Source organism: Phocoena sinus, chromosome 15 (genome assembly GCF_008692025.1).
Source record: "Phocoena sinus isolate mPhoSin1 chromosome 15, mPhoSin1.pri, whole genome shotgun sequence".
NCBI lineage: Eukaryota > Metazoa > Chordata > Mammalia > Artiodactyla > Phocoenidae > Phocoena > Phocoena sinus.
In genome coordinates this window covers 12,033,879-12,061,859 of record NC_045777.1, presented here as the reverse complement: position 1 = coordinate 12,061,859, position 27,981 = coordinate 12,033,879, and the positions used below count along the sequence as shown (strand labels likewise).

General features: G+C 47.7%; 1 protein-coding gene across 1 annotated transcript in view; it reads right to left on the bottom strand.

Annotated features, from left to right (window-relative positions):
• Positions 1-4,239: 4,239 nt before the first annotated feature.
• KCNB1 (potassium voltage-gated channel subfamily B member 1) overlaps positions 4,240-27,981 on the bottom strand; it is a 102,825-nt gene continuing 79,083 nt past the window's right edge. The window contains exon 2 of the mRNA XM_032603768.1: positions 4,240-7,141. Coding sequence (XP_032459659.1) covers positions 5,132-7,141 — 2,010 coding nt within the window. The 3' untranslated portion in view covers positions 4,240-5,131. The remainder of the gene's footprint in view (positions 7,142-27,981) is intronic.

Sequence of the window (27,981 nt, the reverse complement as noted above, 5' to 3'; positions counted from 1 at the left end):
TTGAAATGAAGAGCTGATAAAAAGTTGATGAGATCTGAGGCTCAGGATTTTCTCTAAGTTTTGCAAGAACCTGAAAGTGCCCTGACCTTCAGATCCAACTGATGTCACAGGAGAGCAGGGCGCTGGGCGTGGCAACAGGCCAGCCAAGAGGGGTTTAGGTGTCTTCTGAGTCTCAGAAATGCCAGAGGGAGGTTTTCTCGCACGAGATTTTAGATTCCAAGATCTCTGGAAATGAACAAACTCAGTCCCTTTAGATCCCCGGAACGGCGTGGAGGATGAGCTAAACCATCCCACATCCCATCCTGATTTTCAGGGCCATCTGTAGCCCTGCTTCCCCTGGTTTCACTCCTGCATCTGTGTTCTGGATTTTTAAGAACAATAAATAGAACAGACAGAATGAGGAAAGTAACAGGTCAACAGATTCTAGGCCTTGTGTCAGGAAATGCCTGCATGAGGAAGTCAGACCCCAAAGTCTTTCCCCACCTCCAGGAAATCAGAAACGAAAAGAAGAAGAAAAAAAAAAACGATCCAAGGAGCAACAGGAGGAAATGAAGGAGACCAGAAGATATCAGCTGCGATTATGACCAACAATAAAACCCCTAAGATGTTATTCCGTATTACAAAAGAAGAAATTAGACTCAATGGCCCAATTATAAATTTGCTAAAAATACATATATATATATATTATCCGAACAGAAAAATAGACTACTCTGAGATGCGTGGACATCCTATGATGTAGTCACGCATCAGATACTTCTAGAGCCAGAAAAATGGCGACAGAAAATGCAGAGGTAACTCTTATTTCTGGGTGTAGCCAGGGCTGGTTTGAGTCGCCCGGGGTTGAGTGAAAGCATTTGGATGCTGTCATATAAGCAGTGGGAGGCGAGGAAATTTTAGCTCAGGGCTGCAGGTTCTCCACTGTCCTGCTGGGGGAGTCAGGGGAAGCCCCCTTTTAACGCCTGCCAACTTCGCAGCAGTAGAAAAAGTCCTTTCTCAAAGGATCACATGCTAGAGGCTTCTCACCACATTGGATTCAAAGTTACTTGACTGGAGGCTGAAGCCCGGGGTCGTGTTACTTGAGACTAGTTGGCAGAGAAATGAGGAAAGGAGAGAGAGAGAGAGAGAGAGAGAGAGAGAGAGAGACACCTGGCATTAGTGACCCTTGTCCATGGTGAATTTTAAATTTCCCCCTGCCCATGGACTATACACTCCAGCCATAACTTGGAGCAAGACAGAAATATACAACAGTTACAAACATCAACAATACATTACAGTTTTACAGAAGAGAATACGGTTCTGTTTTTTCTGCTCAGAAACGTGGATCTTATTCAGAGAAAGGGCAGGGGTGAGGCTTACAGTTACTAAGACACGGCGGAGGAGAGGTCAGGAATCAGTCTGAAAAAGTTTGTATCACCAGCAATTCAAAGGGGCAAGCCAGGTGGGTTGAAAGGAAATGGCCTCCTCAGGATTTTGCCGTTTCCCCATCGTCATCGTCTTCCTTTCTTGATCCCCAGTGCTTTTAGAGAAAGGGGCTTCACGGGAATGAATGTTCTTTCCTCTTTTTTCTTTCCCCATTAAGTGTGCTTAAGGTAAAATTCCTAAAGAAGGCACTGAGAAATCTACTGCACCGAAGTCCTATTGCTTCTTTACCCCAAGATAAAAAGGTGAATAAACGGAGGACTCCTCCAGAGCTCTCCCACCTCTCTTTGCGGGTCGTGGACAGTCCCCTGTGTGATCAGGACACAGAGCTACCTGGTCCCTAGCCCTTTTTGATAATGGTGTAAGTTTGGTGGGGTTCTTGATGAGTTTTACTGAATTTGCCAAAGGGACCAGGCATCCATTCACCTCCAGTCCCTAGGTTCATTTCTTTGGGATGACTCGTTTTTTTTCCCACTTTCGTTGGTTTAGGAATGGGTGGTACGTGGACCATCAAGTTAAAGCAGTATTTGCCTCCAAACCATTGCTTTCCTCTCCTCCATCAACACCCGTCTATCAAGGTTAGCTTCTCACTGGAGACTCAGGTAGATATCCCAGTGCGCATACACAGGTACAGGTAGGGTGTACACATATTAAAAATCTGGGTATGTTTCTTTTTGGCAGGTGGGGGCCTGGGAGAACTTACAATACTCTATTTTGAATCGGCACAGGGTAAAAGCTATATTCCTACAATACATCCACAAGTAAAAGGAAAACCCAAAACAAAACGCAATACTTTCTAAGCATAGTATATGCTGAGTGTCAGTTATTCTGTTTCTATAAGAACTCTATAGGACTCTGGCTATTAAGCCTGAAAAGGTAGGTTCTTAATGATACTTCTGAATTCATCCTTCAAAAGTGACTCAATAAAATGCTACTTTAAGTTCAGACAAAATACATGAGGAAGGAAGGGGTAGGTCCTGCATGACCACACAAGGCAGAAAGGGCCTTTGGTTAGAGACAAGGAGAGTTGCACCAATTGGTTATTCGTTTAAAAAAAAAAGAAAGGAAGAAATCATTTCTAATCTGTACACTTCTCGTCTGCTTCAACCAGCAAATGAAATGCCTCGATTTGAAGAAGGGGTGGTAAGTTCCTTCTCGCTATATATGGCTATATTTAAACATGTTCACTTTCCTGATATGTAAAATAGACTATATTATCATTATTGATTTTTACAGATAGCATCAGCTCTAAAAAATCTGAATCGGAAATCACAACTATTTACTTTTATCAAAAAGCATTTGTTTGTTTTCCCTGAATTTTCACATTTGTGCTGATGGCGGATGTAAATGGTGATGGAAACAAAGAGACGTGAGATGGCCCAGGGAGGACTCTTCTGCGGCCTTTCCTCCACAGGCCCCCAGCTTGTACTGTATGCTCAGTAAAGCACCTTGGGAGCTTCCTCTCTCTGGTGTGCCCCCAGCACAGGCTGACCTCATACTCCCTGCCCCTTAAATCCCTTTGCGTTTGCTGCGAGAGTACTCCGAAGATACTTCCAGAGTCAAGATACTTTGTTAATGCAGCAAAAAACAGGACTGCACCCTCTTGGAGGGATCTACAGTCCTTGGAGATGCTGAGAAGCAGTATGAACCGGGTGTATACGGAGCAGAGAACACGCGTTTTTAAGGGCAGTGGAATGATCCCATGTCATCATACCTGTGACAGGTTGCCCAACCTCATGCCACTGTGCAGAGCGCAGGCAGAATGACGCCACGATGTCTGTGCACTGACAGGTGGATTGTGCCATTGTACTAACAGGCAGACCAACAACATATTCTATGAAGGACAGGGAAACCATGTTTTGTTCCATCAGGAAGACACATGCCTGGCACTGTATTGAGGATTGGCAGGTCTACACTATCGTACTTGGGACACCACCCTTCAAAATTGTATTAGGAGGACAACATCGGTTCATTGTACTAAAGACAAGCAGATCAATAATGTGTCATCTTTACTGACACATGGGCCAACAGCTTGGCATCCTGCTAACCAGCGGCTCCACTCAGTGTTACTGCCCTGAGGAACGGCCAACACCAACATGCTGTTGGACTAAAATCAGGCAGGCCAACGCCAGGTCATCAAACTAAGACAGGAAGACCAACACCAAGAGATAGACCAGAACCGCTCACAATGCACACAAATACTTATTGCTTTTGTCGGTACTGGCTGCATTGATGGCTGCAGAAAGGAGAGCTGAGCTGTTAGTACAGACAGTGACACTGAAAACACACCAACACCTGGTTGACAAGAAAGAGAACAGAGTAAAACACCCAATGCCCAACCGTCTACTTCATTCTTCTGAGATGTTCCTGTTTCCTGTACACATGACTTTATAAGAGGCCCCATGCAGGAGCCAAGAACCCTTCCTGACGCAAGAGGGTTAAGGGGAAGCTTCAGGGGGGCAGGGAAGGAGCCCACAGACTTTGACACAGCAGACAGCAATACCAGCACAGTATCACTCACCGTGGCCAGACACATGCCTGGAGCAAAAACCCAACTGTAGTCCCAACAAGTGGCCCACGGGAAATCATGCTTGTTTTAAAGTGCAAGATGTTGACACTGTCCCTGGTAGAACCTATTTTTGAAAAACATAAAGTGCTTTTTATTTTAACTTTTTTTTTTTTTCAAACTTGAATATCACAGGAAACAAAAAAGAATTTCTATTATAGTAAATGCTTTCCCTGCCCCAGCAGGAAGTATTCAAAAGTCTGAACTGGGCATTTCAATTGGGTTTTTTTTTTTTTTTTTCCTTTCGTTTTTTTCAGGTAAAAAAAAAAATCAGATTTTATTCTGTTCTTCGGTAACATACAGTCTCTTTGAATAAGCTATTCTTCTGCATATTTGACACTTGCATATCTTTTGAGTCTACACTAGCGATGTACAGAAAGCATTTTCCTTCTATAACCCTAAAGCAATGCTCAGAGTTCATACTGTTGGCTGAGTGCCCGCCTTCTGAACTCTTCCCAGATTGCCAGGGGGCAATTAGAATTGAGTACAAGTGGTGCAACTCACCCTGATGATATCTCAAAATAAAATATCAGGTACTACGGAATACTGAAGTCAATGAAGACATTTGAGGAAGGGTTTTGCGCTGGGATCGTGGCTTATGGTGCAGTTTTCCCCATGACACAAGCATTCCCTGTAGCCTTCTAACAGTGGGATCCATCCAGCAGGTGATGGACAGAAGTTCCTAGAGGTGTCCAGGCAACACCCAAAACCAAATTGGTCAACCCACTCTTTTAACACCAGCCACTTGTTCCGGCATCCTTCTCCAGCTGAAGCCAGGAGGGATGGCGATCTTGCCCTCAGAGGCTGTGATGGAAAGCCACGAGAGAAGAATGGGGAGTAGGTGGCCTTGGTTATGTCTAGAACGTGGTAGTGGTGGCTGTGAGTTCTGCTCTTGTCATCTTCCAAAGAGGGCCGTGGAGCTGTTACAAGGAGGCGCCATACCCTGTGGCTTGGCCAACTTCACTCTGATGGACCCGTTAACAGCTCTCAAGGTTTTAAGGGAGATTTCTCTGGTCTCTCTTCTTTCTGGGGGCTTTACAAAGCCTTTCTGTTTCAGAGGTCATGCAGAAAAGCTCCACGGCAGGTAAGCTGAACAGCACTCCTCTTTGGACCCTGCCACAAGTCTCTCCTCCGTGTGGAGGTGGTTCAGATGCTCTGATCCCGTGTGCTTCCATGGGCTCCTCCCCCCGGCAACACGCGGACGTCGGGGGAGATGTGGTTCTCAAGCTTGCACTTTTCCTGACCACTGGGAGTTTTTCCAGTCAATGCTTCCGTAGAGTAAATACAGTTCTGCCTCGAGAACTTAGGGGAGGTGGGTAAGGGGGAGTTTTCAAAGTGGTTCTTCTCTGATCTTGTCCCGCCACTGAACTTGGGACTAGTGTTCCCATGGAGGCTCTTGGGGGGGCTGGAGTCCACACTGTAGAGCACTTGCCCCTCATCATCTGTGTCCGCATCAATGTACTGGTGGATACCTGCTTCAAAGTTGAACGCTATTGCTGTGTGTTTCTCTGGCGACCGGGGGGGTGTCCTAGCACTTGCTGTGGTGTAGATGGAGGACTCTGGACTCAGCACAGGCCTGTCCAAGAGTGTGGCACACTCCAGCCCAGCAACAGCTGCCGCAGCACCCCCCCGGTTCCTAAGAGGGTCATGGTACATCCCCAGAACGGGGACTAATGGTCTCGGATCCCCCTCCATGAAGTTGACCTTAAGTGCTCGAAGCTTCAAGGGGTTGGTGGTCTTCATGGAACTCTTGGGGCTCTCAATGAAGAAAGCAGAGGGATGGCTGGCATCAGGGGGGGGGTTGGCCTCCACAAACCTACCACCAGTGGCACCCAGGACTCCCTGCCAGCCAACCTCTGGGGCCATGCCACCTCCGGTTTTGCTGGGGAGTGATGCCAAAGGGCTGTGGGAGAATCTGGTGGCTTCAGGGAAGTCTGTGGCACAGCTAATGAAGCTGTCAATGCTTGACATGCTTCGCATGTCAATGACCCCTTCTGTACGAGTGGGCAGAGGGGCTACGGGGCTGGGGATACTCTCCATTTCAAGTTCTTCCTTTGGTTTGCTCTGTGTTGCTGGCTCCTTAGTATTGAGGATGGGTTGAGACTGTGTCTTGGCCATCTTATTGTACATGTCTTCCAACTGCTGGACGTTCAGGTGCTGAGGACTAGAAGATGATCTGGCCTTCTCAGGGGATCCCTGCTCCTTGGTTTCAAAGGACTTACTTGAGCTGGTTTCGGACAGTGTCCTCTTTGTCCATTTCCATTTGTTGGGAGACAAGTGATTATCTTGCACTTTGTCTTTCTGACCCATGTTCTCTCCACTTTTCTCAACCACAATGTCCATCACCTCGATGCTCCGGGGGAATGCATCCTTCATGTTCATGGATACGATGCTGCCATTTCTCTTGGCTCTCTCCAGAGCCTCTCTCCGCTTGATTGCTTTCTCCTGCCTCTTCTGCTCCTTGTAGAACTCAGAGAAGTTATTGACAATGATGGGGATGGGAAGAGCGATCACCAGGACCCCTGCGATGCAGCAAAGACCCCCCACAATTTTCCCCAGGAGAGTCTTGGGGTAGATGTCTCCATACCCAACGGTCGTCATGGTGATGGTGGCCCACCAGAAAGAGGCTGGGATGCTTTTGAACTTGGTGTCATCCTCATCCTTCTCGGCAAAGAAGACGAGGCTGGAGAAGATCATGATGCCCATGGCAAGGAAGAGGATGAGCAAGCCCAGCTCATTGTAGCTCCTCCGCAGAGTGAAGCCCAAGGACTGGAGGCCAGTGGAGTGACGTGCGAGCTTAAGAATGCGGAGAATACGCATGATGCGGAAGATCTGGACCACGCGGCGGACATTTTGGAACTGCAGCACGCTCTTGTTGGATTCAGTGAGGAAGATGGTGACATAATATGGCAGGATGGCCAACAAGTCAATGGCGTTGAGCGGGCCCTTGAAGAACTTCCACTTTTTGGGGGAGGAGAGGAACCGCAGCAGGTACTCCATGGTGAACCACGCAATGCACACGGCCTCCACGTGGGCCAGCTGGGGGTTGTCTGTGGTCTGGCCAAACTCATCAAGGCTCTGCAGCTCAGGCAGTGTGTTGAGAGACAGGGCAATGGTGGAGAGGACGATGAACATGATGGAGATTATGGCAAGGATCTGTGAGGAGAAGAGAGTGGAATTTAGTTATCAACCCCCAATGGGATGGTCATCCTAATACTCTGGGTCTGCAGGACATTCCTCAACATTCAAGAGCATTTTCATAGCCCACTAATTACCTAATGACTGGATGTTTGAGCTAAAAAGATTATTTATTCAAATCCATGTATCATACAGATGTGGAAACTGAGGCCCAGAGAATTGAAATGATTTAAAGCTAATCATCAAGCCCAGGGGTCAGTCAATTTTTTCTATAAAGGGCCAGATAGTAAATCTTTTAGACTTTGAAGCCCATGAATTCTTTGTTGCAACCATTTAACTCTGCAGTTATAGCACGAAAACAGCCTTGGATAATACATAAACGAATGAGCATAGCTGTTTCAATAAAACTTTATTTACAAAAACAGGAAGTGGGCTGCAAGCCGTAGTTGGCCATCTCGTGATCTAGACCAGTGGTTCATAACTATTATGGGGTGGGGTACCGCTTTCCCGACATTATACTAATGATAATATCAATAGTTACCCTTTATCGAGTGTTCACTGTATTCGAGGCACGATGCTTGTCACTTTCCATGCAATTCCTTATTTCATTCTTACAACAACCCCATTAAGTTGTACTTCCAATGAAAAGATGAGGAAACCTAGGCTTCCAAAGCTAGTAAGTTGCAGAGCCAGTATTTTAACCTGGGTCTGTCTGACCCCAATACGTAAGCTCTTAAGAATGTGTTAGAAATGAGATGAAAGCTACAGGCCTTTTTGCTAAACACTCAAGGTTTTGCAGATCATTTTCAGGGAGGCCTAGACATCCTGGTCTCATGTTATTAACTCCTGAGTGTGACTATGAATTTTTGAGGCTAAGGATCACAGCTTAACTACCTTTGAGTCCCCTGGATCAAGAAGAGGGTTTGGTCCAGATGTTTGGGCTCACTGGATGTTTGTTGAATTTAATGGAGCCTAGGCTAATCTACAGCTTATGCAGAAATGCATGCAAGCAGATGTAATAAATTGTTCTAGGGTCTTTTTTTCAAAAATACAAATCCAAGTCACATCACTCTCCTTCTCAATAAATTTCCAGGACTCTTCAGGAAAAAATCTAGACTCCTAAACTTATCTATCAGCCCTCCTCCCCACCCCCCAAAAGCTGTCCTCTTCTCATAGGCTTGTGCCTCCCTTTCTGCTGCCCCTGCTAAAGGGCAGCGGGTGGGGGTGGGGTCTCCATGCTTGTATCATTTGATCCTGGCTGCCGCTGAGTGGCCCAGAGATGGACAGAAAACCCATGCTGGGCTGAACCAGTCCACCATGGAAGATTTGAGTTCAGGGATCCAGGGGTGAGTGGGTTATGGGGGTGGTGAGCCTCTGAATTAAATGGTCAAGTACAGTCCAGGCCTGAACCAGCTTCATGATAAGTCCAAGCCTCAAGCAACTTTTCACTCATGTTGTAGGGGATCAGAAAAACCATAAAAAAATCAGAGAAAGCTGAACCTTTCAGAGAAGCCAGAGATTAAAGGGAAGAGGCAGAGAGAAGAAGCAGAGAGGACATAGGAGATCTGAAAAGGGTGTAGAGGGCCACAGTTAAATGCTTGGGCTCTGGTGTCAGGCTGTTTTGGATTCAAGTCTCAGTGCTTCCACTTCCTTACCTTTAGTCAGGCATTTAACTTCTCTAAGCCTCAGTTTCTTCATCTGCAAAATGGGATGATAATGACAATGTCTATCTCAGAGAGCTGCTGTGAAGATTAAATGTGTTAACACATGCAAAGCACTCAGGACAGGTTCCAGCAGCACCTAGTGAATGTCTAATAAATGTTAGCCGTCATCACAGGGGAAATAGCTCAGCCCACACCCTGTCAGCCCAGAACACCCAGCCTCCGAGGGGCCAGCTAGTCTTTGCTTCTCGCCCTTGTTCTGAAACTGCCTGCCATATCCTGAAAGTAAATGCCACTGCTGCTTGGGTGAGCATAAGAGGGTTCTGTCCCCTGCAATAAATCCCCAATCAGGACACATGGTTGCCGAGTCTTTCTGAGTTTGACTCTGACCCCTCTCTTTGGCCTCTCCTGCCACAGGTTCCCAAACTTCACGCTTCCCTAATCACACACTATCGTTGGTCAGTTCTGCAGGTCTGTGCCTCTTCCCCTCTGTCCAGTGAATTCCAATCCATCTTTTAAAACCCAGCCTACATGGCCCCTCCCTGCAGAGGTCATCCCTGGAGGGGCCAGCCACTCCATTCTCTGGGCTCCCTCGTCATTTTGCCAGCCTTGGGGCTCTTAGCACACTACAGCCTATCACAGGTGTGTGTGTGTGTGTGTGTGTGTGTGTGTGTGTGTGTGTGTGTGTGTGTGTGAATGTGTCCATCACTGCCCAGAATCTGTAAGCTTTGGGGGGACAGGGATGGATTCTGAGATTCACCTCTGCACCCACAGCGCCTAGGGCAACAGGTTTTCATGGTGTTTCTTGGCTGTGGCTCAAGTTCACGGCCATTTATGGGTCCCATGGCCTTGGGCATTGCAACTTTCCTTGCCTCAGTTTCCTTATTTGTAAAATGGGGATCCTCCAGTAGTTCTTAACTGGGGATGATTTTGACCCCTCCCCCTTCCCTTGGGGACATTTGGCAAATCCTGCAGAAATTTTTGGTTGTCACGATTTGGAGGAGGGGTGATACTGGCAGCTGGTGGGTGGAGCCAGGGATGCTGTTAAATACAATGCACAGGACAGTCCCCACCAAGGAGAATGATCAGGCCCCAAATGTTAATAGTACCAATGTTGAGAAACTCTGGGATATACCAGTAGTCAGCCCCTCAGGATCTGTAGAATGAGGGAAAAGAGCTGTTGGCACAGAGCTAGGCACAGAGTGGGTCTGACCTTACAGAGCAGCCAGCTGGGACCTCGGGCTGAGCCCCTGCAGTGGAGCTGCTACAGTTTCTGACTCCTGGCCCTGAGGGCAGCTGCAGGAGAATGGAGCAGATTCCTGGGGAGTCTGTTCCTTTAAGAGCTGGGAGATCTCATTTTCCCCAGAGGCTGGCAGGGGAAGCCTGCTCCAGTTTCTAACCCCCAGACAACTCCAGGGAAGGCCCACATAATTGATGTCTGCTGACAGATGCATGAATTATGCACCCACCTATTGTACAGTCCTTAGCGCTGTTATTCTAAGGCGGGCACCCCCTCTTTGTACCCCAGAAAGTGCTCTCCCCTCCCGTCCTCTCAGCCTGAGCATGCTTAGGAAAGAAGAAAATGCAGGCAGAGGCCTCACTGCATCCTGGAGGGGGGTGTCCGCTGCTCAGGGTTGCGTTGGGAGGGTCAGAGAGTGCCAGGCCTCCTGCCCTGGCACATGCGCTCATCAAATAGCACTTGTGCTAATGCAGTGTGACCCACCCTTCCTAGCCCTGCCCACAAGACTGCTTTCTCTTCCAGACCCGCTGAAGCCCTTAGGGTCAGGGTTACACTTCCTGACTGGGCCTCTCCTGAACAGGAGTTAAACCCTCTGTGCCTCAGTCTCCTCATCTGTAAGACGGGGGTGGGTCACTGAAAGGTGGCAAAGGGAATTCAGTGAATTCATAAGGCCCTTAGATCATTATTGCTTTCATTATTTCACAACATTATATTTATTTATAAGCCGGTTGGACTTGGCTCTGAGCAGTAGTGTTATTACTCCCACCTGGCTGAGTGGCCTTGGACAAATCACTTCCTCTCTCTGAGACTCCATTTCTTTATCTCTAAAATGGAGATGAAAGTAATTGAGCACCTACCACATAACAGCCACTTAATATATATTTTATGCTATTAAATTATTATTTGGATAATTTATTGTCACCCTTACCTCCAGCCTCTGGACTGGTTGCTTCTGGAGGTCCAGGACTAGGTCTGTGGACCCCAGTGCCTGGCTAAGCCAGCAGACATTCTCTAAACAGTCTTGAACCCAAATGAACAGTATTGATTTGGTCTCTGGGATGGGCTGCAGGGATGGGGGACCAGCCAGGCCAGCAATGAGTCCTCCCGGCCCCAGCTCAAACCCCTGGCCAGGTCCCTGCATTTTCAGCCTTGCTTTCCTGGATCTGAGCCCAATCGGGTTTGGGCAGGACTCCAGGAACCCAGGGAGCAGAGGCAGGAAACAGGACCAGGACTCAGAGGCTGTCCCCAAATTCCCTCCCTGCAATGAGGTTCTGAAGCCTGCAGCCTACTTGTCTGCACCAAGCGTGGGAGGGGGTTTTGGTCCTCTGGGAGAAGAGATTAGCAGGTAGGGGTACCCAGGGGGGAATCAAGGGTTCTGGAGCCGGGCCTTTCTCATTCTAAAAAAAATTGTTGGCTCTGGTGGTTAATCACAGGATGCCTACGTTTGGCTCCAGCAATAAACAGGCTGTTTATCATTTGCTCTGACCACTTCCCTGCTCTTCCAGGAATATGGACAAGGCACAGAATGTCTGTGCAGAAAAGGGTCCAGGCTCCTTTCTGGAAGGATGGGGAGACTCAAGCAGAGAAGGGAAGGGACTAGTCTATGGTCACACAGCCCATTGGGGTCAAGTCTGTGCAACAACACTAGAAGCTCTGGCCAGCAGAGAGCTGCACCTAGTGTTCAGGTCCTGCAAACTGTTTTCATACACATCCATCTTCCCAGCGGCATTATTTGTAAGAGGCAAAAAGTGAAATCAACCTGAATGTCCATCAACTGATGGATATACAAACTGTGGTCTATCTATACAATGGAATATTATTCAGCCATAAAAAGGAAGGAAATACTAATACATGATACGATATGGAAGAATCTTGAAAACATTATGCTGAGTGGAAGAAGCCAGACACAAAAAGCCACATAGTGTATGATTCCATTGATATGAAATGACCAGATAAGACACACCTATAGAGACAGAAGGCAGGTTAGTTGTTGCTAGGGTGGGGACAGGAATTAACAGTTAATGGGCATGAAGGATCTCATGGGGATGATGAAAATGTTATAAAATTGATTTAGGGTGATGGTTGTACAACTTGGCAAATTTACTGAAAAATCATTGAATTGCTCACTGGAAATGGTGAATTATATGCTATACAAAATTAGCCTCAATATAAGTTATATAAAAAGTTGCTTTCCATAAAGAGTATCCCATTGCTTTTAATCCTCACAACCACATTGATGGGTCACAGGAGAGAAGCAGAAATCTGAGCAAGCCACAGCCCTGCTGTAAACCCTGAAATGGCTCCCCATGAAGTTCCGATCCTTTTGCATTTAGTTGGCATATATTTACCGAGCACTTACTAATGCTATGCTCTTTGCTGGGGATGCAGCATGGATAAGAAAGACAATTTCCCTGCCCTTAAGGAACTGGTAGGGAAAAGCAGACAAAAAAACCCATAAACCAATAAAGGAGCAAGATGATGTCAGGTAGTATTATGTGCTACATGTTACCGAGAAAAACAAACCAGGAGTATCAGTAGAGAAGCACTGGGGGTGTCCACATGAGGTTGGGTGATCAGGACAGGCCTTTCACAGGAGATGTGCTGGTTCTGAGACTTGAAGGTGAGGAGTATGTCATTCAAAGATCTGAGCATTCCAGGTACAAGCACAGCGTGTGCAAAGGCCCTGGGGTGGGAATGAGCTTGGCATATCAAGCAACAGAAAGAAGCTCAGCGTGGGTGGGGCTGCGTGAGCAAGGCGGAGAGTGGGAGGAGATGAGGTCAGAGAGGCAGGAGGCATAAAAAGGAGATTTGGCTTTTGTATTAAGTCCACCTTTCTTCTCTCTCCGGACCATTTCCTCCATTTCCCACTGCCTATTCCATAATGAATCCCGGCAAAACCACTTACAATTCCCAAGCCATGCTGCCATGGTTGCTCACACCTCCAGATCCTTGTCCATGCTGTTCCTTCTGCCTGGAGTATCCTTCCTCCCCTACTTCTCCTGGCTGATCCCTACAGCCTGTTCTGGCCTCAGCTCAGAACCCACTTGCTCCAGTGAGCCCTCTCTGACTCCCGGTTGTAGGTTGAGAACACCCACCCTCTGGACTCTCACAGCCCTTGAGTTTGTCCTTTCACGGCACTGATCTTTCCAAGCTGGAATTTCCTCCTCTGTGTCCTGCAATAGAATGTCAGCTGCATGAGGGCCCAGGCTGGGTTTGTCTTGCATTGCTGTAACCCCAGCTCCTGAAACGGTGCCTGGCACAGAGCAGGAGATCCCTAAATAGTTAATAAATAAATGATCAAGCAAATGAATGAAATGGAGGCTCAGAGAATGAAGTGACTTTTCCAGGGCCACACAACTTGCAAGGAGTGGATCTGGGACTCCAGTTCAGGTCTGTGCGTCTCCCCAAGACGTTTTCAAGGACGTAGGAGGTGGCAGAGTTTCTGGAGCATCAAACCTTTCGCTCCTTTTATGGTGCTTCCGCTTCCCCAGCTTTAAGGGGGGATTACAGATGGGGAGTTTTAATCAGAAGGGTCACTGGCGCAGATCCGATTAAGGGGATTGGAAGCAGGTTGATGGTTTTGGCTCCCTCTTCTACAGGTAGGGGCCTCTGGTGGGGGGGTGTTGGTGAGAAATTGGAGTCGGGAGCCTGCAGGGGGCGCTCATGGGCACAAAGGGACAGGAATCCAGGGACAATAGAGGACGAAGGCCTTGGGGTGAGCCAGGCAACAGAGGCTTTCACCATGAGAAGGCAACCGAGACACACAGGTGGAAACAGGGTGCAGTGACATTGCTGGGGGCGTCCCAGGTGTTATAAACCAGAGGCCTTGGGGCTGAGGAATTTATTTTTACTTATTTGTCCAAGTTTCCAAATTAGGAGATTTCACATGAAAATCTAGATTTTCAGATTTCCCTTGGAACATCACATGCTGTGTCTACACGTTCAACCTGCATTCTCCATGGCAACAACTTGCTGGCGCTAAGGAGTAGCTGTCCCTTTAGACAGGGCACGGGCTCCCCAGTGGCCACAGGCCCCTTCACTCCTTTCATTATCTGTCAGGTCTCTGTAGGTGTCGGGTTTGCCCCCTGGACCCACTGATATGATATTGAAGACAGCAACACTTACCTGACCTGCTACCATATACGAAGAACTTTCCAGACAAGAGCTGCATCTAATTGCACACGGCAGGAGCCTAAGTGCAATTAGGCTTGCCACATCCAACCCCATCCTTTGCCTCCATATCCAAACCGTCACCAAGTGCTTTCCCTTCTGGCTCACAAACATCTTTGGATCTGTTCCATTAGCTCCACCTGCTAAGCCATGACCCTGTCCCAAGTCACCTTCACCTCCCACTGGACCACTGCAAACTGACCTCTTTCTGGTGTCCCCAAAGCCACTAGATGTCCCCAATATCTATTATTCCCTTCTTTCATTGTAATAGAGTTTTAGCGGGACAAAGGGTTACCCAGAATGAAGACTACATTTCCCAGCTTCCCTTGTAGTTAGATGTGGCCATGTGACTAAGCTTGGCCAATGGAATGTGAGCAAAAAGGATGCTTGCCCTCTCTCCTTTTCCTCTTTCTTGCTGGAGGGGAGGCAGATGTGATGTGCAGAGCTGGGGCAGCTATCTCGGATCTGAGGTGGAAGCTAACCCCAGCCCTGGACTGGCCCTTTACTGAAGAAGTTTGCCAGCTCCTGGTCTACCTCATAACAGCCATCTTGTTCAAGCCACTGTATTTTGGGGTCTCACAGTTCCAGTCACTTAGTCTATACCCTGCCTAACTCTCCGCCCTCGTCCTGTTCCATGCTCCCCTTGCCTTTCTCATCTCAGGCACATTATGTCCCTCATAGTCTCCATGACCCTTCTGCCTGGAATGCTTTTCCCTCCACTCTGCTTGGTTAACTCCTACTCATCCTTCGTAGCTCAGCTCAGGCACCACCTCCTCAGGGAAGCCATCCCTGACCAGGTCAAATTCCTAACTGCAGGCTCTAGTAGTACTATGCGCTTCTCCTCTTAATGCTGTCCAAGTTGCAGTTTTACAGTAATGCCCACCTCTGTAGAATGTAAGCAACTGGAGGGCAGGGCTTGTGTCTAAATAATGAATGTTATTTCATCCTGCAAACAATCTGCAGGGTGTGCTGTGTCCCCTCCCTCCAGTTTATAATTGGGAAAACTGAGGCTGAGAAAAACTATATCCAAAGCGACAATTAAGGAAGTGGTAGAGGCAGGGTTTAATAAATCCATGTCTACTAGACTCTGAAGCACCCACCCCAATTTTTTTTTAAACACTGAGGACCTTTCTTATCCCAGCATCTTGGGGTCTGGGTTATGGTTTTTAATGTATGCCCTCATTTGAACCATCTTCCCTAGGTGACCTGACTCTTCCCAAAAAGCTCTGGGTTGGGTACCCTTTTCCTAACAGGTCAACTAAGTTCTCATGAGCTTTGCCAAAGCAGGAATTCTAGAAGCTGGTGCTGTTACAACCTCCTGCCCGTCCGAGGACAATGTCTCTGATGGGGGTGGGAACTTGACTCTGATCCCTATAGAGGGAGGAGGTGATGGGGAGAAACGTGGGGCAGTGTCCTTCCTGCCTGAGTGATCGCCAAGTCCTGATATTTGCTGAGGGCATGCGGAGCTGAGGAAGGGACTGTCAGTCTTAACGGTGATGAACGGCATCAGTCCATCCCCGCTGCAGAGAGCAGTGTTTTGCATAAAAAGCAAGGAGCATGGGCTTCCCTGGTGGCACAGTGGTTGAGGGTCCGCCGGCCGATGCGGGGGACGCGGGTTCCTGCCCTGGTCCGGGAGGGTCCCGCATGCCGTGGAGCGGCTGGGCCCGTGAGCCGTGGCCGCTGGGCCTGCGCGTCCGGAGCCTGCGCTCCGCAGCGGGAGGGGCCGCGACAGTGAGAGGCCCGCGTACCACAAGGAAAAAACAAAAACAAAACAAAACAAAAAAAAACAAGGAGCATAGGAGATGTCAGGCAAGGGCAGTGTCCACAGGCTGTGCTCAGCCACAAACCTGTCCTCTTGCCCCTGAGTCTGACAGGATGGGGAGAAGCGTAGTCTCTGAGAGCTTGGCTGAGGTGGTTGGGTGGCTGAGAGTAACTAAATGTGTTACTCTGGATGCTGGGATTGGGTACCACTCTGGCTAACGTCAGAATGATGGCCCTGTGAGTGGTCATTTTGACAATAGCCAGTTTTGCTGGTTAATGCCCAATATACATTCAGAAAGAGTCATTTGGGTGACTTAACAAGAGTTCTTTTTCATATAGCATTTTAGTCTCACTAGAGATTCATATTGAGGTAAAATGGATGTGTGGATAGTCTAGAGACCTACTTTCTAATTCTGGCTGGGCATCCTTAGGCCAAGTGTCTTCACATCTCTGATCTTTTTCATGCAGTATCTACTGAGGGTCTGTAGCTGCAGGAATGGAGGTCTCATGCTCAGAGGATGGAGCTACTGGATTCTTGAGTCACCACTTGGAAGAGAGCTGTGCGGGGTTGTTACTGGATCCTCAGTGGGAATCACATGAGTCAGAAATAAACTTTGACGTATAAAGTCATGAGACTGTGTGTTCGTACGTACTGCAGCATAATCTAGGGTATTCTAATTCATCCGGTTGAGTTGGAGTGCAGGTTCTATCCTCTGGTTTTAGCTGAACTAGTCCTTGCACACAAAGATGAAAGGCTTACAAAGATCCTCACAAAGAAACAACTGCTCGGAGATAGTCTTAATAATTCAAGCCCAGGAGAACATCAAGACAATAGCTAAACTGATACTTCTCCTCCTGGTACGAGTCCTTCAACAGTAACAATGTGAGGTTAAAAACAATGATGATCTCGTCATGTCATCATTATCAGGGAGACTCTGTAATGCGGATTTTCATCCACTCTCTTTTATGGTGAACCCTGGCTTCATTTACTCATCACATATAGGAGGAAGACAGGATAAGTGAATTAAAAAAATGAATGAATGGGCTAGGTCCAGTGGGGTGGAGGTACTAGAATGTACTGGTTAAGAACTAGACCTGCATTTTAATCCCAGCTTCTTAATTTTCAAGCCATGAGACCTTGGACATGTTACTTAACCTCTCTGAGCTTCAATTTCCTCATCTCTGCAATGAGGATAACCAGTTCCTATTTCACTGAGGATTCATTGAGAAAATGGCTGGCACACAGTAGAGGTCCAGTGAATGTTAGCTGCTCATTTTTTTAAAAACTGGGAGGAAGACTTCAGCTCGATGTAAGACTATACTAAGGTGGGAGCCGTTACAATTAGTTATTATTATTTTTCATTGGAGGGAGGCCAAAGGGTGGGTATCCCTTACACAGCTGTGTAAATTTACACAAGGAACTTCACCTCGGTTTCCTTGTCAGTAAAAAGGGAATAGTAGGGCTTCCCTGGTGGCACAGTGGTTGAGAGTCCGCCTGCCGATGCAGGGGACGCGGGTTCGTGTCCCGGTCCAGGAAGATCCCACATGCCGCAGAGCAGCTGGGCCCGTGAGCCACGGCCGCTGAGCCTGCGCGTCCGGAGCCTGTGCTCCACAACGGGAGAGGCCACAACAGTGAGAGGCCCGCATACCGCAAAAGAAAAAAAAAAAGGGAATAATAATACCTACATGGTCAGGTTTTTATTAAGATTGACCTCATTCATTCACTCAATGATGTGAGGTACCATTTTAGGTTCTAGGGATACAGCAGTGAACAAACCAGGCAAAAATCCCAGCTTGTGTAGAGCTGACCATCTTGTAGAGGGAAGGGATACACAGTGAACAGTAGCAAGTCAACAGGATAATTTCAGGTGGTGAACGTTGCTAGGAAAAAATGAAGCAGGTCAGTGGGAAAGAGAATGACCATGAGATGGGTTTACTTTAGCTGAAGTGGTCAGGGAGAGCTTCTCTGTGGAGGTGACATTGAAACTAATACTTGAATGATAAAGAGGAGTTGCCATGTGACCATCAGTGGGAAAAGCATTCCAGGCAGAGGGAACAGCAAGTGCAAAGGCCCTGAGGTGGGAACGTGTTGTGCCAGTGTGAAGTAGGGCTACTGAAAGGGAGAGGAAGAGGAGGTGAGGTGAGAGAGGTAATGGGGGCAGGTGTTAAAGGGTCTCCAGGCCACACACACTAAATGTAGAACATGTCATGATTATTAGTGGTATTATTAGCAGCAGTCTTCCTCTGACTCCCTTCTTCATGCCCAACTAAGGACCCGCTTTGGAAAAGACATTCTGGAGGAGTCCCTCAGATATTCAGCCAAGAATCCTGTCAGGTCAATTTAGCCAGAATCCCCTTTTCCCCTGATGTTTCCTCTTAGTAATTTTCCATCCACTGACCCCTATCTGCTCCTTGGCTATAAACACCCACTTGAATGAAACTTACAAGCTTTTGCACAGCAAAGGAAACCATAAATAAGAAGAAAAGACAATCCTCAGAATGGGAGAAAATATTTGCAAACAAAGCAACTGACAAAGGATTAATCTCCAAAATATACAAGCAGCTCATGCAGCTCAACATCAAAAAAACAAACAACCCAATCCAAAAATGGGCAGAAGACCTAAAGAGACATTTCTCCAAAGAAGATATACAGATTGCCAACGAACACATGAAAGGATGCTCAATATCACTAATCATTAGAGAAATGCAAATCAAAACTACAATGAAGTATCACCTCATGCTGGTCAGAATGGCCATCATCAAAAAATCTACAAACAATAAATGCTGGAGAGGGTGTGGAGAAAAGGGAACCCTCTTGCACTGTTGGTGGGAATGTAAACTGATACAGCCACTATGGAAAACAGTATGGAGGTTCCTTAAATAGAACTACCATATGACCCAGCAATCCCACTACTGGGCATATACCCTGAGAAAACCATAATTCAAAAAGAGTCATGTACCACAATGTTTATGGTAGCTCTATTTACAATAGCCAGGACATGGAAGCAACCTAAGTGTCCATCAACAGATGAATGGATAAAGAAGATGTGGCACATATATAAAATGGAATATTACTCAGCCATAAAAAATGAAATTGAGTTATTTGTAGTGAGGTGGATGTACCTAGAGACTGTCATACAGAGTGAGGTAAGTCAGGAAGAGAAAAACAAATACCGTATGCTAACACATATATATGGAATCTAAAACAAAAAATAGTTCTGAAGAACATAGGTGTAGGACAGGAATAAAGACGCAAATGTAGAGAATGGACTTGAGGACAGTGGGAAGGGTAAGCTGGGACGAATTGAGAGAGTGGCACGGACATTATACACTACCAGATGTAAAATAGATAGCTAGTGGGAAGCAGCCGCATGGCACAGGGAGTTCAGCTCGGTGCTTTGTGACCACCTAGAGGGGTGGGATAGGGAGGGTGGGAGGGAGACACAAGAGGGAGGGAATATAGGGATATATGTATACGTATCACTGACTCACTTTGTTATACAGCAGAAACAAACACACCACTGTAAAGCAATTATACTCCAATAAAGATGTTAAAAAAAACAACACCAAAACCACCCCATGAACCCACTTGTTCATGCTGTATTCAGAGCTGAGCCCAATCTCTCTCTTACTGTAAAATCCCATTGCAGTGGTCCCCACACATGTCTCAATGGTCCTGAATAAAGTCTGCCTTACCATCTTAACAAGTGTCATTGATTTTTTTTTCTTTGACACCTTCCTTCTCTGGACCCCAGTAGCCTCTCATTTTCCTGTTATAAAAGGGAGTCAGCAGAGCCTTTGGCACCTTCTTGTTTGCTGCTCTGTGGGCCTGGAGAGCCCTTTCCCCACTCCCTCTCTCTTACACACAGTTTGCTTTCTGACTTCTTTCAGGACTCAGCAGAAATGTCACCTCCTCAAAAAAGCCTTTTCAACTTTCCCCAGACTGAATTAAACGCCCTTCTGGTGTGTTTCTCAACTCTTTTATTGCCCCTGTCATAGCAGTCTTTTTTTTTTTTTTTTTTTTTTTTTTTTTGCGGTACAGGGGCCTCTCACTGTTGTGGCCTCTCCCATTGCGGAGCACAGGCTCTGGACGCGCAGGCTCAGCGGCCATGGCTTACGCCCCAGCCGCTCCGCGGCATGTGGGATCCTCCCAGACTGGGGCACGAACCCGTGTCCCCTGCATCGGCAGGCGGACTCTCAACCACTGCGCCACCAGGGAAGCCCCATAGCAGCCTTTTTAAGGTAGAAACTAGGCCTTGTCCCTCTCCTTTTCAGCCCTCCAGTGGCTTCCTACTGTGCTCAAATAAGGTTCCATCTCTTATGGGCCTTATAAGACCCTGCCTGATCTCATCTGTGTTGGCCTCTCAGATCTCTTCTCCTCTGCTTTCTCCCACACAATCCCTCTCCCCTAGCCACATTGGCCATCTATCTGCTCCTCAACATGCCAGGATCATTCCTGCCTCAGGACTTTTGCACTTGCTGTTTTCTCTCCCTGGGATGCCATCCCTCCAGATTTCTCTATGGCTGGCTCCTTCTTATCCCTCACATTTCCTCCTTAGAGAGGCTGTCTCTGACAACCTGATCCAAAAGAAACTCCTCCCTACTCACTCAATCTTGCCATCCTGTTTTACCTCACTGGGGACTTGCCGCAATCTGCAGTCATCTTGTTTCTTCATTTGCTCACTCATTTATCGTTTTCTTCCCCACTGACCTTGGTTAGCACTATGAGGGCAGGGACCATGTCTATCTTGCAAGGCTGGATCCCCCGTTGCCCGGCACAGAGCTTGGTATGGAGTTGACACTCAACAAATACTGGTGCAGTAAATGAACAAATGAATGGATGGATGAGTTCATGGTTGTTGGGTGGATGGATGGATGGGTGGTGGGTTTAGAAGCCATGGCCTCAACTAGACCACCCAAATGTAACAAGTTTATTGAATACTCACCCTGCATGAGACACTACGGGGAAACACAAGCTGGAATTAGCAGCTGAACATCTAATAATAACGACATAATAAAAACAACTAGTATTTATTGATTACTCACCATGCCAGGCACTGTATCAACTGCTTCACATGGGCAGTCTCATTAACTCCTTAAGTCAACCCTAAGAGGTAGATACTCTCATAATCCCTGTTTTGTAGTTAGGAAAACCAAGGCACAGAGAGGTGAGGCTTCCTGGAGGAGGAATCCTTTGGGCTGGACCTCGAGGGCTAGAGATGGATTCCAGCAGGCAGAGATGAGAGGAGGAGGTGTCCTAGGTGGAGGTAACCATACGTGCAAAGGCTTGGAGGTGGGGAATGAGAGTCAACCCAGTTTGGCTGGGGCGGGTGTGCACAGAGACAGAGGCTGGCAAGAGTGGAAACCACCACCTACTAAGCGTCTACTGCATGCCATTTACTCACTCAAGGCATTTTCTCACAACCACCCCAAGAGGTACGTTTTATTACCTCCACTTTTCAGAGGACCAATCTGAGGCTTGGAGCAGCTAAATAACTTGCCCAAAGTCACACAGCAGAATTAGGGTTGAACTGAGGCCTGCCTAACTCTGGAGTGGGCATGCTGGGTCAGAGGGGTATTCAGGGGTCGAGAAGAGAGAAGACAAAGGTAAGCTGTTAAGTGAGCACATACTAAGAGCCAGACACAGCATATTATCTCATCTAATTCTCACACGTACCCAGGCGGTAGGTATTTTTGTAGCGTTTTTTTTGTTTTGTTTTTTTGGCCACGCCGTGCAGCTTATGGGATCTTAGTTCACCTACCAGGGATCGAACCCTGGTCCCGGCAGTGGAAGCATGGAGTCCCAACCACTGGACCGCCAGAGAATTCCCATGTAGTTTTTGATGTTTGAGACTGTTTAGCATTTTGGGGGGAGAATCAACCGTCTTCCACTCTTATGTATTGAGTGAAGTTGACCCTATCCCCCAGTCCCAGGGAGGGTAAGAATGAGATCAAAGCTTACCGGTTAGGATAATCTATCCCCCGGACACAGTGATTGGTTTAGCAGTGTGGGCATGACTCAAACTGGCTAATTTTCATCCTGGGATTGTTTCTGGAATTATTGGGAAAGAGGTACTCTCTTTCATCAGAGACTGTTGAGTTGACAGGATATCAACCTATGGGGGCCAGAAAGTAATCTTTGGTCCTCTGGAAAGAATCTGCCCAAGAATATAGCCAATGTAGAGGGACTCAATGCTAAGAGACAAAGGCAAGTTTCTGATGACACTATTTGAGCACCTGGATACAGCCATTCCTGAAGGCATTATCCTTGGACTGTCAAATAATATGAACCAATCAGTGCTCTTTTTTTGATTTGGGTTTATGACTATTGCAAATAAAAAGTGAACTGGCTAACAAAATTCCTAACTTCATTTAACAGGCAAGGTAATTAAGATTCATAGAGGTAAAGTGACTCACCCAGGATCACACAGCCAGGAAGTGACTGAATCACACTGAGATATAACATAGAAGGTGCCTGGCATCTAATAGGTCCTCAATAAATGTCAGCTCCCATCCCCCACAAACCAAAGAATGGCAGAGTAGAGGACTGGAAGAGATATGCCATGTGGAGCTCCAAGTTTCTGGTCAGATTCCGGATTCCATCTAGAAACTTCCAAACTGTGTTGGGGTCTGGCAGGAGTGGGAACCAAGGCTTAGGAGTTGGCAAATAAAGTGAATCAGCTGCCAGGATGTCAGGGTTTAAACAAAACTCCTGAGGATCTCACTCCCTCCAAAACATGCCATCTGAGGGTCCTGGCTGCAACCCAAGGTTTCCAGGGAAGGGCCTGAAGTCCTAGCACTTAGAAACTTATACTTAGTAGGAGCGTGCGCAGATAATGGTTTCAGTATTGCCAAGGATTCTGTGGTCATTGAACTTTTCAGAGCTCCTTTTCACTGGAGCTGGACAAAGAATAAAGGGTTTAACCTGCAAACTCTGACACTGAACGGAGTTGGGTTGTAATCCTGGCTCTTGCCAGCTGGGTGACCTCTGCTACATTACTTAACCTCTCTGAGCCTTGGTTTCCCGTTGTGTGAAATGGACAGGAATGCAGGAAGAAATCAGGCAAAGCAGGTAAAAGCTTTTAGTTCAGAGTTTAGAATCTCTCTAGCTTTTGGGCCACACAAGTGAGTTCTACATACAGGCTGAGTCCTGGCATAGATAATCACGTCATCTCTCTGAGCCTCAGTTTTCTCATCTGTAACATGGGATTCAGAATAGTCTCCACCACACGAGTGTTTGTGAGGCAGGGAAGAAATCGTGGGGGGAACATGCGTACCTCAAACTGCCACTTGGTGCCAGTGAAAGGTGAGTGTCTGTGACAAATATGAACTGAGGGCTGGAGGGCTCCACCTACCTACAAGCAGATGGTTTTGGCCCACACGGTGGATTATTTGCCAAAATTTATTTCCCCTACAAATCCAGATTTGCAGTTTCTCAAAAGGGAAAAAAAAAAAAAAAAAAAAAAAGCAATCTGAAGCTCTGGCTCCTCTGGGCCCCTGTTCCTCTGTGAATGCTGGTCTAGGGCTGACTGCCAGCTAGTCCAGGCCTGTGCTTTTCAAGTCTTATAAGCAGCCCCCGCAAGTTGTTTATGAGGCCTACTTGGCCTCTGCAGGGATCTCAGTTTGTGAGCCTAGGCATAAATCATTAGAAGTGTGGCCAGCGATGAGGGAAAGAATTAAACAGTGCCAGGGAAACAGTCATGGGCCCCTTAAAGAACGCTGGGTCTGCAGCTGGCTCCATGGGATGCTCCGAACCAGGGATGTGGGGCTGGAATCCCCACCTGTTCTAGCACCTCACCCCTTCCATACTGTGGCCTGCTCTTCCTGGTCTGTAGGAAAGCCGTGTTGCTGCTTCCTTAGAGCCCCTGATGCATTTTTTCCCTTGCTTCCAGACCTCTCTGAAGCCCTCCCCACCCCCATTCTCCACTACCCATTCTGCCAATAAAACAAAGTGATGGGATTTAAAAAATAGGGAGGGGAGGAGTGACTAGTTGAGTTCAAGTGGCCCGGAAGGGCCTCTCTGAGGAGCTGACATTTGAGTGGAGATCTGAGAGATGCAAAGGAGCCGGGCATGGGAAGACCTGGGGACACGGTGTTCCAGGAAGAGGTAACAGCGAGTGCAAAGGCCCTGAGGCAGAGAAGAAATTGTAAGAGGAAGAGAAGGGAGAGCTGTGTACCCGGAGCTGGGAGAAAGGTAAGGCGTGTCAGAGATGAGGTCCAAGAGAGAAGTGAAGAAAGCCTTGAAGACCTGATAGGATGTTTCTATTCTGAGAACCACATAAGCCACAGAGGGCTTCTCAGCAGGCTAGTGACACGGCCTAATGTAGATTTTAAGATCCTCCAGCTGCATTTGGTAACGGCCTGTAGGGAGATAGGAATAGAAGCAGGAATCAAGTGAGGGATCCTGGCAGGTGTCCAGGTGAGAGATGGTGGTGGCTGTTGAGAATACAGAAGAAAGGTTCAAGGCATATTTTGGATGTGAAACTAACCAAATTGCGGATGGCTCAGACGTGTGAAGTGAGGGAAAGGAGAATCAAGGAGGAATTTCAGGTTCCATCCTGAGCAACCAGGAGGCTCGTGGTGGCCTTTTCTGAGATGGGGACGACTGAGAGGAACATGCTGGAGAGGCCAGAGGAGCACCTGAGGCCAGATCATGATGGGCTGTGAACACTGGCTGAGGGGTCTGGAGGAGACCCTGCAGGCAATGGGGAGCTACGGAGGGCTTTTGAGCAATAGCTGAATATTCATTCAGTCATTCAACAAACGTTTATGGGATGAGGTGATCCACATTCTGCTCTCTTCCAGACAGTGATGCTCCCCCCAGCCAGCAATGAGTTTGGGGCACAAAGCACACTCCTGAGACCAGAACGTCGATAAGGTGATCTCACCTGCTGATCCATGGGTTCCCTTCCCCTCCTTCTCCATCCCCTGCTTTAGGAGCCAACGTGCATTTAAAAAGCATTTACTCACTGATTGTCTGTCCTCCCCTCTAAAAGCTCCATGAATGTAGTGACGATCTTTGTCACTTCTGTGTCCCCCATGCTTAGACCTGTGCCGGGCACACAGTAGGTGTTCCATGACTATTTATTGAGGAACTATATTTTTAAAAAAGCCCCAGTCTGCCATCTTGAAGGACCAAGTGAGAGGCTATCAAGCACTGGCCTCAGGCCTGGAACACAGCAGACGTTCAGCAAATGGTGTTGAAAATGCATGGAAAATACAGGCACACTGTGAGCAGCCCTGGCCCAGTGTCTGGTGGGTCTTGAGGCCTTCCCCAGTACAGGATGGGCCTGAGGGGTGGGGACGGAGAGGTGGCCTCTGACCCACCCTCCTGGGCCCCTGTCTCGGGGCCTAGACTGGACAGGTAGGCGTGGTGTCTGAACTAATCCCAGCTAAGCAGCCAGACATGTAAGGATGTGTAATCCGAGGCCTGAGCACATACTGTCCTTCCGGCTTTAGCCTGACCTTGGCTGGGATGACCCAAGTCACGGTGGACACCCCGGACCCCCAAGGTCCCCCAGAGCTGAGACCCTCCACACAGCCAGGGACAAAGACAAAAGGGAGCCCTTCTCTGAAGGTAGAGAGTGACAAGCTCACCCAGGTCTCCCCCACCTTCCACCCCTGCCAATGTGGGGAGTGCATCTCTGTACCCCTCCCCCATTCCTGCATCTCTGGATCAGAGTCCTCCCTGATGTGGTAAACACTGTACAAAAACATTGTGTTAGGGAAGAAAAGAAGGATCCATTCATTCAGCAAATATTTATGGAGCCTAAACTATGTGTGAAGCCCTGTTATAGATTCTCAGGACAGCAATGACCAAGACAGACCTTGTCTTCAAGTCTCTGATATTTGGGTTGGGGGAGAAGATATTAAATGAGGAAACATAAATGAACAAGGTTACTTCAGATACCACAAAGACAAGAAAATGGGCTAATGGGATAGAGTGTGACTGGGTGTAGGGAGGACATTGTTAGCTGTGGTGGTCAGGGAGGGCTTTTTGGGGAGGTGACATCTGACCTGAAGGAGAAGGATTCAGCTGTTTAAGATCTAGCAGAGGAGTGTCCAGTCAGAGGGAAGAGATTTTAATCCTCCTAAGTTATATAAATTGGCACCATTACCTCCGTTTATTGAGTACTTACTATATGCCAGGCCCTGCTCTAAGCAATAAGTTGTTTAACACTTAAACCAATCCATTATTGTTGTCCCATTTTATGGATGAGGGAACTGAGCCACAGAGAAGTTAAGTACTTTGCCTAAGGCCACACAGCTAGCAAATAGCAGAGCGGGGATTTGAACCCAGGTCTGCTCTATCCTCCAACTTAGGATGAGTTTTTCCCCATTTTCAGAGCACAGGGAGGAGCACCTACCAAGCACCAGGCCCTTGACCTCTGTCATCTTTGCCTGGCCCTACCTCTGAAGTCCACCCACTGGTTTCCTGCCATCTCTTTCCTCCTCCCCTGTTACGACCTTGTCCACCTCCAGCTCTGGGAGTGGCCACGTGACCCAGGCTGGTCCAATCAGCATATTTCAACCCTCTTAGACACAGTGATTGGCTGGAAGGATGGGCATGTTACACAAGATGGGCCAATGAGAGCAAGTCCTGGGACTTTGGATGTAATCCTGGGCTGGAGAGGAGCAGTTCTCTTTCGAAGGGAAATGTCTAGCTGGGAGATGAGGAGCCAGGAAGCCCCGAGAGCTTGCCTGAGAGTGAAGCTCACCCAGGGGAAGGCAGAGACCAAAGATGGAGAGAGCCTAAGTTGCAATGACAAGTCCTGACAATATGGTTCAAGGGCCTGTGTATCTGGGCCAGAAGCCAGAGCAACTTCTTGACTTTCCAGTTGTTTGAGCCAATAAATCACCTCTCCCTTTCTTTTCGAGCTTAAGCCAGTCTGAATTGGATTTCTGTCACTTGCAACTGAAATCAGAATATTTTTTTCCTCCTGGAACGTCCTCCTTTCTCTTCTCTCCTCCTGAAGGCAGAGAGTGACAAGCTCACTCAGGCCTGTTCTTACAAACATCATGAATATAACCATCATTGTCACCACTAATGCAATTACTACTTCTATTACCACTGCCAGTAATAACACCGTCATCACCACCATGAACATATGACTGCTGGGGCCATTATTGCTCCTATGATTGGTGCTGGTATGACTACTATTACCTCTATTAATGTCACAATCTCCATTGGAAACCTCCCTTTTTTATAAAGCCTTTTCACCATCCATTGCAAGGGCAAGGACATTAAAGTTTGCAAAGGTGATGGAGTCTGCCTACAGCCATAGGCAAGGCTACTCAGATTAACATTCATTCACTCCCTCACCTACTCATTCATTTATTGAAGAAATGCCATTGACTGTCTTCTGCATGAGGATGGGCTCCATTAGATGCTGGGATGCAGCAGCGAATATAGACCTGGTTCCTGCCCTCGCTGGGTTGCCAGTCAGGGGGACATTCCAAGAAGTTTCCTCGCAGCCCACACAAGAAGCCTGGCCAGGATCACTCTCTCGTATGCAGGGTTCTGAGACTATAGTGGAGGAGCCCTGTATGTAGGCAGAATTGAAGGACTGCTATTTTTTACCTCTTACCTGAGCTGCCTTGGCCAATGGTCTCAGCCTCTCAACATCTCTCCCCAACTAGACAGTGAATTCCTCGTGCATGTGTGTGTGTGTGTGTGTGTGGCGGGGGGGACGCATGGGGCTTGGGGAGTATGGGGTGAGGTGGGGAGAGAGCCTGACTTTACTTCTCTGTCTCTGCACAGTGCCTAGTATAGGGCTAGGCACATAGTAGGGGCTCAATAAACGCTTATTAATGGATTGTTTGTCAGAGGCAGAACTAAGCCTCCTTTCTTCCATCCACACAAATTTCTATCCATTCATTTATCTAACATACATCTAATTCTTCCTTTCACCTATCCTCCTTTCTTTTTTTTTTTTTTGCGGTACGCGGGCCTCTCACTGTTGTGGCCTCTCCCATTGCGGAGCACAGCCTCCGGACGCGCAGGCTCAGCGGCCATGGCTCACGGG